Below are 11450 nucleotides of genomic sequence, written 5' to 3' on the forward strand. Positions count from 1 at the left end.
ATAATGATGAATGATAATTATAAGTTTGTAGAACATAAAACCTTGATTTGCTTTTTATTTATGAATTATGATTTTTTATTTTTATGCAACTTTCGATACACATACAGAAATTAAATTTCTCGATACAAGATATGTATTTTGATTGTATTGTTCTATTTTTTGTATATTTTTAAATTTTAAACTCTCTTTAACTTCTTAAATTATTATGATAACATTCAGAATATATCAGAACTACAATAAAAAAAAATATGGTAACAAGTACTCAAAATGGAGATATATATATATATATATATATATATTAATATACAAAGCATATATGTTTCATAGTTAATTGATAGATACATGTTCAACGTTAATTAATCATCATAAACTAGTGAGAACACACAAATTTCAGAATCAGATCATTGCAAACCTTAAATATTATACTCTTGGTTATATAGTGAAGATTGGTTCACTTTAATCTCTACAAGTAACAAGTTATTATATATAAAATTTTGTTTGATTATTAGAATTCACCTCCCTTGATTGAAAGAGGAGAACCTAATGGAGAGCTTGTATCAATAAGTTTGGGATTGAGAAACACAACAATCACTGTTATATCATCATGAAAATGTCTCCTTACTCCTTGTTCAATTTTTTGGAGGTCTGCAAATCTCATTTCTCTCTTCTTTGCTGCTTCTCTTAGTGCAGCTTTCACTAGTCTTCTTGCAATTCCCTGTAACAATGAAAATGTTTACAATTGATTTAGAATAATTTGTTTATAAAAAGAGTGACCTACCAATTAGATAGTATACTGATAGTAAAAGACTTGAAAAATATTTTATATGACCATAGATATGAGTTTCTTCTATCTTTGTGAGGAATTTTTTGATGAGTGATAAATAAGTAGTATTTAAACTTTTTTAAAAAATATAATCTAAAATGAAAAAATTAATAAAATGAGACATTAATTCTTTTTAAATTTGCAATTTTCATAACATGCGAGCCCTAGTAATTTGATATAGTAATGATTAAACTTTAATTTTCTTACTTTAATAACATTTTCATTTTAGAGGAGTTTATTCCAAACTTTTTATATATATATAAAAAAAAAAAGAACAAAAAATAGCCTAGTATTCAAAACTCCAGACCGAATTCGGGAAAACATGACTTTTTTTTAGTAGCTGAACTTGTGACATCAAACTCACAAAACAACAAAAATACCATATGCACAATTATCATAAAAGATAAATAAGTCTTATCCTACGAAGTAGAGTTGATATATCATTTAAAGGATATCAATTTGCCATTTATGCAATGAATAAAAAAAATATAACCAAAAATGGAAAGTAAACAAATTTAAATGGGACATTACATTAGGTGGGTTGTTGCTGACTATGCTAACAGCTTCTTGGTTGCCAAGGTGCTCCCATAAACCATCAGAAGCAAATATGAGGAATTGGTCATCAGGGTGGAGTTTGTGCACCGATATTGATGGCTCACAACTAAGAATTGGCTTGAAGAATGTCTCAGCTAGTCTGTACTTAGATGGCAGAGGATCTCTATTGAACTCTGCTTTCTTCAGATATGCATCACCAATGGATCTTGAAACCTGCAATACCATGCAAGTTATTATCTCAACATTGGATTTAAAAATGAGCAATGCTATGATCAGTAAATATTATCATTTTTAGTAAGTATTTAGTCAATAACAATTTATATTTATATTTACATACGTTTTACATACAAAAATGTATAATTTATATTTATATTAATTAAAATTTTATGTACATAAATTAATATAATTTATATTTACATTTTTAGAATTTATACACATAAATTAATAAAATTTATTTATTAAACATAATTTAATATTTATAATAATCAAAATAAAAAATACTAAAAATTGATAGTTCCAAAAGTTTCTCTTTAAAAATGGCTAGCACGTTCTGCTTAATTGGTAAAAGATTATTCATGAATACTATACGCAAGCAATACTGGCAGTAATTAATGGTTGTGACTGAATATATGTAACCCATATAATTAGGAACACACTTTCATAATATTGTTAGTGTTAGGACTACCATCAAGGATATTTTTGTCAATTAATAATAAAGAGAATGTTCCTAATTATATAAAATGAGTGATTGCTATAGTACTTAATTTGAGAAAAAAGACTAAAAATTTATTTAATTTAAAAATTATAAAAATAAATAATAAATATTTAAAATTTATTATAAAAGATAAATTAAATAAAAATTAAATATTAAGCAATAAATACCGTAAAACTGGGCATATAAAATGTTTATTTATTATCTTTCTAATTAAAAAGAAAAATAGTAGTAGCAATTTAGATTAGAATCTTATTAGATAATCCACCAAGTTATGATAAAATCTAGCTTAATTCTTTTTTCTCTTACTTGGTAAGATGTAAGAAGCAAGTTTTAACGTATATGCAATCTTACCATCACAGATGAAAACGCTATTTTCAGCAACTTTATCGTTGTGCTCGAGATTCACCTTCTAATTCTCAAAAGCTAGCTAGAGAGTAAGAAACTAAAATCTTGGTGACAAAAACCAACACATACATGATCATCATCTACTAAATTTCTTTTGGTACATACTAAAATTACCAAATGAATTTTTTTAATAAAAATATATAAAATCGAAGTAATTTTTAATATATTTATTATGTATTTATTAAAACAAAATATTTAAAATTTTTTACTAATAATAATAATCTTGATCCGTGAACTTAAAATCACAGGTTAGCTAAACAATTTTTTTTTTTTTTACCTGTATGAGTCCTTTTACACGCCAAACATTGTGTCTCATAACCACAATCTGTGAATCAAAGGGGTGCTTTGAACGAAGTTCATCTCTAACAGTTTCTTGATTAACATTATGTTCGACGGATAATTGAACAGCAGATGCTTCTCTTGTTTGTCTCTCTAATCTACCTAGCACCGCCCTCGAGTCGCCGGAGTTTGCGATGTAAAGCATGCCGTTGCAGATTATTCCAACCAAGCAACAAGTTCCTGTGGATGCAATCTCCGGCTTAGTTAGCCATTGTTTCTTAACTCGAGACAAAAAACCATCCTCTGTTGCTGAGAATGCTTTTTTTATAACGGTTTCTGATATGCTTTGATTTTCAGCTGCAAACCCTGTGGGATATATCACAAAAGAATAATGGAGCAGCTTATTTTTTAAGTTTTCAGATCGCTTGTAATAAAAACCTTCCACAATTAAATACCAAATTCTTTTTTCTTAAGGATTATTTCTTATTAATCATTATATAGTTACCAAAGTTCTATTAAATATCAAGAATATTAGGATAATGAAAAATTAAAGATAAAAAATATTACGTGAACACAAAATTAACTACTAAATTAATTATGGTGTATTTGTATATAAATATATATAATTTAATTTATTTTTAATATGTATTTTATATTTTAACATATATTTTATATGAATAACTGATTTAATAGTTAATTTTTTTTATGTACAAGTCCAATTGATTAAAGTTGATTAAACCCAAAATTATTATGGATTCTATTCTTATTAGAAAACCCAAGTTGAAAGAGTCAATTATTTGTAAATAATTACTAGCTTGCTTCCCTAATAATAAGGGAGTGCTCTAGCTAGTGCTTGAAGCTCCCACAATTTTGAAAGACTTTAAAATTAAATATACTGAGAGACAAAAAATTTTCCCTTTTGCTTAGTGTTTACAATGAACTTGATGATATATTTTGGAAAGCATTTAGAGTGTGTAAAAACTATATGTTTGTAGAAAACCAGGGTTATGGAAGATATAAGTTGCTTATGCTCTTTTAAGTCCTCAATTTCATTTCAAGATCTGCGAAATTTTCAGGCCATAGCGGGATTAGGATAAACGTAAAGTTTAATTGAATTTATCGGACGTTAATAATTAATAATAACAATAAAAGGATGATAGCATCGAGATCACGGGAACATACTCTTGAGATTAGAGAAAAGATTGTCACTAACAAACTGTGAGGCTTCGTTTCCACCATGACCATCGTATACACCTATGAAGGTTCCATGAGGACCCAAATGGTGGTTGGAACTCAAAGGTCCAGATTCAACTTGGCTTCTATCTTCCAATGAGTTATTTGCTTGAATCACAGCCATTGAGAATTCACCATGAAGATGGTACCCCAAATCTTTGTACCACAACAACCCATCAACTCTCCCACTACTACTCCCACCGCCATCTCCATTATCTTCGCCTTCCACCAATGGTTTCCAGCATGATTTAACCATCTTTTTGGATACTCCTTTGATTTAACTAAAGCTTATATGATTCACATAAACACCCAGTATTAATTATGTCATAAACTTAAAAATATTTATGATTTTTTTTCCCTTGGTTTTGCTTTAGAGCAAAATCTCAGTTCTTCAAGTTATATAGCCTGCAGAAGAAGACAATATTAGAAAAAATACAAATTTGAGACAAAGACTTAATAGAAGCGTATGTATGTATGTATGTTATGGGCTAAAATGACTGAAACTAAATGATGAAAGAGACAAAATATATTAGTTTCTCATGCAAAGTTAGGGGAATATTATGGGAGCATGCTGGTTCTTTGTACCTTGAATGGGGTTCGGAATTTAAAGAAAGCTGTTTCTTATTTCAGATACAAGACTTAGCTGTAAAAAGAAGTTAAATGTTGAATATGGCAGACTTTGGTCTCATATCAGAGGGACCAAAGGGAAACCATGGATAAGAGAAAGATTTGGAGCTTTATGGCGGATGATATCTTCTCTGTGCTATGTCTGATTGATATGAGATCTGATTAATTAAAGATCAAAAGAAAAGAGATGGGGGAGATATATAAACTACATAACTTCGTGAACAAAAAAAAAAAAAAGGTTTAATTACTCTATTGTCATTCCTATAATTTTACTGAATTTTTAATTAGGTTTCTATACTTTTTTTTTTCTTTTTCGATTAAGTCCCTATATCATACTGTAATAAAATCGTTAGAAATAATAGAATATTCCATCAAACAAAATGAATATGTCTTACATTTGACTAAATATTATATATAATTTAATAGAATATTCTGTTAGTTTTAACATTTTTGTTATTATAGAGATTTAATTACAAAATCTGATGTAGTACATGAATCTAATTAAAAAAATATATAAAGATCTAATTAAAAATTTAATAAAATAATAAGGAGAGAATAATTAAACGAAAAAAAAAAAACTACATTACTTGTTTTATTGTCCTTTCATTTGTGTCTTTTGTTTAAATATATAGGTGGTTATTAGTTAATGTAATTTTCTGTCAAAGTAAACAATTACTCTCTTGGTGAGATCATAGTCTAAACCTAATAAAACAAAAATTAATTTGCTGTGGACTTCAACTTTATTTAAAGATTTATTATTGGATAATGAATTGTTGCATAATAAAATCTACGTTGTCCAAAAGGTTAAATTAGATTACGAAAAAGGAAAAAAAAAAAAAAAAAGAAACAATGTATTTTGTGGTCAAGTTGGTTACTAAAGAAAAAGGGTGTTGAATTTCATGGCTGAGATTGTGAGTTCCATCACCTTTTTCAAGCAATAATCCTCAGTCATGGGGCAACTTGATTTGCATGTATAGCTTCCGTGATAATTCAAGACTTTACTAGATTTTGAGCGTGTGACCGACAGTGTTTAATTAATTTCCGACCATATATGCATTTGACCTGATATTAGAAAATGGGAATCTTTTATTTATAAATAAATAAATATTTTGTTTATTAATTTGCATATTATTGAGTATCTTTAAATTTTTATATTGTCATTATTCATCACTACAATATTTTTTCTCTAAAGTAATCCTTATTTAAAATAATATTTAACAGAAATTGTCTTAGTTAGAGAAAGACAATATTTTTTATGAATTATCTTTGACTAAGAGAAAGATAATAAAATTTTTTGCCATTCATAAAAATAATTCTCTTTGATATCTAAAGTAATATTTATAAAATGTTACAAAATAAAAATTTTAAGATAATATTTTTAAATAAAAATACAACATTTTATAAGAGTTGTCAAAAAATTAAACAAATAACATTTATAAAAGATTGCTTAAAATTGTTTATGATTAAAAATTAAAAAAAAAAAACTTTTATTGATATTCTCACCAATTATTTTTTCAATGAAATAACTTAAAAAAAAAGAACAAATGTGCTTCATTACTCCACGGCACGCATACAAATCCTAACATAGCTACTGCAATAACGCACACATCCTTTCTCCCCTTCTTAACGGTGACAGCAACTCAATTGCGGTGCACTCCTCTACGTACGGTGAAGGCGCGATGCTCTCTTGATGGGCGATGGCGTGGTCATCTTCTTTTCTCTGTCGCAGTCATCTTGTTGCGGTCATCTGCGCGGTGCTCTTCGTTCTGCATGAGAAACCCCTCTCCCTTCTCTTCTCCTTCTAGTTCACTACAATAAATATGGGTTTTAGCAATGCCAAATTTTGCAATGCTTTAAAATCGTTCTCTTAGACAGTTTTAGACAACGATTTTTTATAGTGTTACTAATGAATTCAATTTTTCATTATTTTATAGCAACAAACTAAAACCGTTCTTTTTGACTATTTTAAAGAACAGTTTTATAACCGTTACCAGGATTTGTTTTTAAGCAACGATTTTTTATTGTTATTTAAATAATTGTACAAAATAAATGTATAAAAACCGTTGCCAAAATACTACACTTTAAAACCGTTCTATTAGATGGTCTTCGACGACGATTTTTACAGTGTTGCTGTTGAAGATCAATTTTTCATTACATTATAGCAACAAAATAAAACCGTTTTCTTTGACTATTTTATAGAACAGTTTTATAACCATTGCAACAATTTTTTATTAAACAACAATTTTTTAATATAATTTAAATAATTATACAAATTAAAAGATACATATAAAAATAATTATAAATAATCATACAAATGTAAACAATTTTTTCTATAAATATTAAATTCATAGAATATTCAAAAATGATTGTTATAAACATATAACAAATATTATTTATAAAAGAAATAAATTTAAAATAAATTTATAACAAATATTATATATTTTTTATTTCATTTCTCACTCAGCCTTTGTAGAGGCAGACTCTCTCACACTCATAATCGTCGACAATTCTGTCTCGTGTCGTCGTTCTTCTACGTCTCCGTCGTTTCGTCGTCGCCTATAATAACCCGAGCTTTTTAACAATTAAATAATGATTTATTTATGATTTAGTATATTTTTGTTGATAATTTATTTAAGAAAAAATATTTTTTTAAAAGTAATTAAATTAAATTTTATAATAATTTAAGTTTAAAATCCATTAAGATTTATAAAAAATTTTAAATAATTGAGTATTATTAGAGATTTAAAGTTTTAATATTTGAAAATAATAAAAATTTTATACAATTTAAATTTAATAATTGAAAATTTTGATTAATATTGTAGACTAAAAAAAATTATTTATTTATCTCTAATTCTAAATTAAAATATTTAATTAAAAATAATTTATAAATAAAAAAATAAATAATATTCTTAAAATTAATTATATTAAATTAAATTTTATTTTAAATTAATATTCTACTCAAATTCTGACAATTTCTAACCCTAATCTTACTTAACTCATTTTACTCAACACACACGCACAGGACAGTAACCCCTTCCACATTCACACACGCATTTCACTTTGAAGTCTGAACTACTCCATCTCACACAAACACACTATACAAAGAAGGAAAAATCAGAGAAGAGAAAAAGAGGCCAAGCACCGCGAGGAAGAAGAAGAGGAAAAAGAAGAGAGGGAGGAGGAGAGGCTCGTCGCGCCGTCGCTGTCACCAGAGTCAGAGGAGAGAGAGATTTGAAAAAAACTCATTTTGATGTTCTCTGATTTAATTTATTACATTTTAGTTAGATTTTAATTTTTAGTTAATAAATTTATTTTGCTATTCTCTTATTTACTATTTTCTAAAAAAAATTGAGTTGTTCTTTCAAACTGTTCTTTGATTTATTTTTATTCAATTTAAAATATATTTAGATGTGTCTTTTAAAAAATTACTTTTATTAAAAAAAAGTAAAATAGCAAAAGACATTTTTAATACTTAAAAATTCTTTTTAAAAAATCTATCTAATTGTGAATTAATTTTTGTTTGTTAAAAAAGATCTCTTTTAAAAAAATGAAAAAAATAAGTATTTTTTTCAAAATCAAATTCAAACTGATCCTTGGTGCTGTTTTGGTTGCTGGGAGAAGGGTCACACTTGATATATCAACGACTTTTCTTCTTTCTCCTTTATAGAAATAATAATAGAAATAATTAAAAAGAAGAGAAGGTTAAAATGCATTAAAAAGTGACAATGCAAGACTATAATTGTAAGTTAGTCTATAATTTTTTCTCTTATTTGTTATTTTGTGCTTAAGGTTGTAACTCTAATTATTTTAGAAACACAAGAATGGTTATTTTGTCCTTATGACTAATTTGGTTGCTATATATTTTGTGTTTATGGTTGTAATATTTTGATTGTTTTAATGGTGTTGGATTGCTGTCCCGATTAATTATTAATAAGTTGTTGGATTCCTTTATTAAATTTTTATCATTAAAAATAGGCATATAATATATTTGTGTGTACAGGATAAACTTAATGATCTTTGAGAAGCTGAAAAAATATCTACTAATGCATTTCAAAAAGTGTTTGATAAAAAGAATCCAGGAAGAGTTCGATGTTTTGGAAGAATTGTTACAAAAACTTCTCTTAAAAAAAATAAAGAAATAGATGAAATCAAGAATCAAAGTGAAGAGAAGGTAACAGTCTTAAAAACAAAACTAGACGACCATAAGCAAAGACGGCAAGGATTGGAAAATATTGTGAAACTTATGTTATAACAAACTTCTCCTGGTATGAATGTTGATGAAGCGCTTTCTCTCTTGCGATCTAAGTAATCGTTTGCAAATAGTGCACAAGATCCAAATTTGATTTCTTGACATTCTTCTCTATCGACTCATATACCAAATCATAATTAGGTATATATGTGTGTGCTAAATTGTTGTAATAATTGTTAAGCTGATGTTTTGACTATATTTTTTTTATCTATTTAGATTTAATTGCAACTTGCTTATGGTTGGATGAAATTTTTGAAGAGATAAAGGTGATTCTTGGAACAATGGTGAAGCACAAAGTCTTTGGTTTCAAATGAAAAATCTAATTTTTTTTTTTGTTCAAGTTCATCATAAAAAAAACATGTATTTTATTTACTTATGTTCATTATTTATTTGACTTGGTAACTTAACAAGTATGTTAATTGGTACTTGAAACATCTTTTTATATATATGAAATATATATTATTAGCTTATTCTCTCTATATTGATTAAATTGAATTTAAATATTTAAATATTATTAGTGTGTGCTATATATCCTTCAAATATCAGATAAATATAACAAAGTAAAAAATATATTGCTTTAGATATAAAAAAAGAGAACCTAAGAAAAACTCAATAAGGTGTTGCTTTAGGTTTTAGAAAAAGACAACTTCAAATAAACTTAGATAAGTGTTGCTTTAGGTATATGAACATGTAATTTAAAAAAAAAAAAACTAGACAAGTGTTATTTTAGGTATATGAAAAAATAACCAGAAAAAACTTATACAAGTGTTGTTTTAGGTATATGAAAAGACAACTTAAAAAATCTGGACAAATATTACTTATGTATTAAAAAATACAACTTATAAAAAGTGTTGCCATAAAGTCTTTATTAAAGCATTGTGTTTGGGTCCTTTAAGGTAACCTTATGTGAAGTTACTTTTTTTTAGTAGAAAAGGCAACGTTTCCTGAAGGTTGCCATAAAAAAGGTTTCTTTTGATACATAAAAGTGTTGTCTTAGAACCAAAGGTAACGGCCGTATAGTCAACCCCTAAAAAGCATTGTATTTTGTCGGAAAGTGTTTCCTTTGATTAAAGACAACACTTTTTTTTATTATAGACAACATTTTTAAAGGGTTGCCTCAACCCGAATTTGTTGTAGTGACATTTTGAATATAGATCTGGGTAGAAGACAAATAAGCACAGCAATCAAGTATTGTGCACCATTTTTAAAAAAAATATATATCCCAGTGGTCAAATTAGCCCCTAAAAGCTAAGATCACTCGTTTTCTAACACGTTAAGTGACAACACAACAAACACTTAAGAGTTTTAATTGACTATTAACATAATAAGTTCATAAAATTAGATCAAATCAAAACCTAATTGAGGGGAGGACTTAAAGCATTGAAATTCCTTAATTAGGGTTTATTTGATCTACTACTTTCATAAACTAATCATATTAACAGTCAATTAAGACTACTAAGTGTGTATTATGATATTTTTTAACGTACCACATCAACAAACTCTGACGCCGTTAGTAATAAAAGTGACGGAAGGACTAACATGACTAATTTAAAATCTTTAAAGGACAAATTTGATTAAATAAATCTTTCAGAGACTAATTTGAAAAACGAATAATCTTTTAAAGACTAATTTAACCATTTATTCTCTAAAATATGTTATTTTAAATAGATGTACATCTCTAAGATGTTGTGCACCCAGGGTAAAATAAAAAGATATTCATCTTAGTATATCTAAAAATGACAAATTGACAACATTACCCAAACTTGCAAGTATCTATCCGGCTCCTACCCATTCGAGAGCGGGTGATTGTCCGCCCCGATGCGAGGTGGAGCAGGATCGGACTTAGGTAATACCCGTTTTGGTATATATATATATAATTTTAATATATAATATATGTAAAATAATTAGTAAAGTGATTAATAATATTATATTATATTTAAATTTTTACTTTAATTTATATTATGTATGTAATGATGGTTATATACATTTTAAAATTTAATTTTATTTATTAAATTTTATTTTAATAATTATAGGGGTGGGTTAGAGATTAACTTTAATTTACTATCTGCAGATAGGAGCGACATGGGCTCTATTTGAATTATTGTAGAATAAGATGGGATCGGATAGGACAAAAATTTACTCCTACCAATTTTATTGCCACTTTAAGTATACCCGAAATATGTTAATATCTAGTTTTATTTTATTTTTTTATTTCATCTAATTTCAATCAATTAATTTAAACTTTTAAAATTATAAATTTTTAATTTAATATTTTGATGAATATAATTTAAATTGATGATTTAGTTTAATAAAATACAAAATAAACATACTCACATTATTATATTCGTATAGTTAATTATATTTATATATTTAATTTTAAAAAATTAACAGTTTAAAATTTTTAAATTAAAAAATTAACAATTTAAAATTTTAAATATATCCAAAATATGTACAAAATCCGCTTAGGTCTTGATACGTGAATATAATATTCTGGATCGTGTTATGTTGGTTTAATGTTTATTTTTTTATTAGATCCAATTTTATTTAAATAAAAATTTTAAAAT

The 11450-nt window shown here is 26.4% G+C and overlaps 1 protein-coding gene across 2 annotated transcripts; it reads right to left on the bottom strand.

The window, feature by feature from the left end:
- Window positions 1-313: 313 nt before the first annotated feature.
- LOC107625242 (putative protein phosphatase 2C 48) lies at window positions 314-4792 on the bottom strand. 2 transcript variants are annotated; one of them, XM_088506420.1, is made up of 5 exons: window positions 4596-4792; window positions 3960-4415; window positions 2776-3143; window positions 1355-1591; window positions 314-715 (listed from the first exon to the last, which is right to left on the bottom strand). In XM_088506420.1, exons 2-5 carry the CDS (start codon window positions 4264-4266, stop codon window positions 506-508), a joined length of 1122 nt encoding a protein of 373 aa, XP_088362546.1. In that variant the 5' UTR covers window positions 4267-4415; window positions 4596-4792; the 3' UTR covers window positions 314-505. The 2 variants fall into 2 exon arrangements, with proteins under 2 accessions (XP_088362546.1, XP_088362547.1); XM_088506421.1 differs by having other exon boundaries at window positions 4655-4789.
- Window positions 4793-11450: the final 6658 nt, after the last annotated feature.

Source organism: Arachis ipaensis, chromosome B2, assembly GCF_059453495.1.
Source record: "Arachis ipaensis isolate K30076 ecotype BB chromosome B2, ASM5945349v1, whole genome shotgun sequence".
NCBI classification, from domain to species: Eukaryota; Viridiplantae; Streptophyta; class Magnoliopsida; order Fabales; family Fabaceae; genus Arachis; species Arachis ipaensis.